The sequence below is a fragment of the Notothenia coriiceps genome, unplaced genomic scaffold, assembly GCF_000735185.1.
Source record: "Notothenia coriiceps isolate Sejong01 unplaced genomic scaffold, NC01 NC01_scaffold00020593, whole genome shotgun sequence".
Classification (NCBI taxonomy): Eukaryota; Metazoa; Chordata; class Actinopteri; order Perciformes; family Nototheniidae; genus Notothenia; species Notothenia coriiceps.
This window is the reverse complement of record NW_011353294.1, coordinates 1777-3670: the sequence shown is the minus strand read 5'-3', so window position 1 is coordinate 3670 and position 1894 is coordinate 1777. Positions and strand designations below refer to the sequence as shown.

The following is a 1894-nucleotide window of genomic DNA, read 5'->3' as shown; positions in this document are numbered from 1 at the left end:
AACAGATATGAGGAGCTGTGAGCTCTGAGTGCTAACAGCTAACGGCTGATGTTTTGGTTTTGTGGTTCGCATTGAAGATGACGTCACAGCAGTTTTACGCAGCGTCGCTCCACCCGCCAAACAGCCGATCGCCCCGCCTACACTGCGTTACTATAGTTACTACCACAGTAACTAAACTGTAATGGAAACGCAGCATAAAGTGAGCCTGGCCTACCAAGGCCTAACCATACCGTACTAAGCCGTGCTAGGTCCTGTAGTGGAAAAGCGCCATTAGAGTCAGCTAACTGTAATGTAATGTAACCCCCGCCCCCATCCCCCTCAGTGTCTCACTCTCTTGCCTCTCATCCCCAGGTGCCCCTTCAGTGCCGGTGAAGAAGTCCCCGGCCACCCTACCCAGGAACTTCACGCTCCCCAAAGATCCCCACGGCTCCCTGCTGAGAGGCCGGATGTCCACCCCCACCGGGTCCCCCCACCTGGGGTCGCTGCACCCCCCGCTGCCCCCCAGCTGCATCATCGAGGAGCTGCACCGAGCGCTCGCCACCAAACACAGGCAGGACAGGTCAGTGTGGAGATATACAGACTTATTTAACATATGCTTTAAAGGTCACCTATTATGCAAAATCCACTTTTTCATGTCTTTTCTGCACCAACCAAGGTAACCCCCCCCCCTTATCACCTGAATCTCCCCCTAGAGCACCATTGTGACTTAAAAACTCAGCTGTTCACCATGGCCTTTGACCCCTAACCCATCACAGTGCCCCTGCTTCCACTCCTACTGCTGTTTATTTAATTTTGAATTTATTATTTACCCCTTTTGTTTGTTTGTTTGTTGGTTGGGGTTAACCCTATTTGTAAGAAGGGGCTGCTCCTTTCCACCATGCGCTATAACAAATAAAAACAGTATAAGTATACATGTTTTGTTTTAAAATAACTGCCATGTGTGGAATAAAAAAAAAAAAAAATAAATAAATGTGTGACTCCAGGTTTCCAGACGAAGGACGCTTGCTCATCTCTGTATATACATATGTATTTATTTATTCTGAAATGGTGCAACAGTCCAAAAACCCGGTATAAATAAAGTATTGTGATTTAGTCGAGGACAGCCTACAAACATACCGGTACATCACAGGTGCCTGGGTATAGGTTTTAGATTCTTAAAGTGAATCCACACCTTCCAGCCAATCAGAATAGAGACTTCCCGCTGGCCATGGTGTTATAAAGCTATAACTTACAGACTTGTCCTTGTGATGTTTGACCTCAGTTTCCAGACGAAGGACTCTCGCTCGTCTCTGAAGCGCCGGATGGACGGACGTCTGTCCCGGACGTCCAGCACGGAGCGGGAATCGAACCGAGAGACGGACGGGAAGAAAGAGTCGGACGAGAACAAGGAGAACTGGCATCTCGATGAATACCTGAACGACCAGGACAGCTGGAACGACTCCGTCATCTCCGGTAGGGCTGCTGTACTCGCTCTAACACCATGTACAATATGGATTTAATGTGATTTTATTGATTTAGGCAAGGCGAGTTTATTTATATAGCACCTTTCAACACAAGGCAATTCAAAGTGCTTTACAAAAATGATAGACTTTAAGAAAATTGCATTTAAAAAACAGTCATTAAAGAGCAAAGATAATAAAATAAAAACACATGAATAATAGTTGCAGTGCAGTGTAAGATATGGATAGTTAAATTGAAAGCAGCGGCAAAAATAAAAGTCTTCATCCTGGATTTAAACTGATCGTTTTGCTACTGCTGAGAAGAAGTTGTAAATTCCACAGGCTAAACTGCAACGACAGCAACGTAACTTAAAATGCCGGCAGAATTTATCGAGGTTTTCTTTTAATGTCCAAATCTGTTCACATTTTCTTTACCATTAACCAGTCTTTAAACA

General features: G+C 45.1%; 1 protein-coding gene across 1 annotated transcript; it reads left to right on the top strand.

Moving 5' to 3' along the window:
* Positions 1 to 351: 351 nt before the first annotated feature.
* On the top strand, positions 352 to 1452 carry LOC104952829 (phosphatase and actin regulator 3-like; the record flags this gene model as incomplete). The annotated part of the gene is made up of 2 exons (XM_010779743.1): positions 352 to 559; positions 1262 to 1452. Coding segments are annotated over 2 exons (399 nt in total), but the record flags the coding sequence as incomplete, so codon positions are not given.
* Positions 1453 to 1894: the final 442 nt, after the last annotated feature.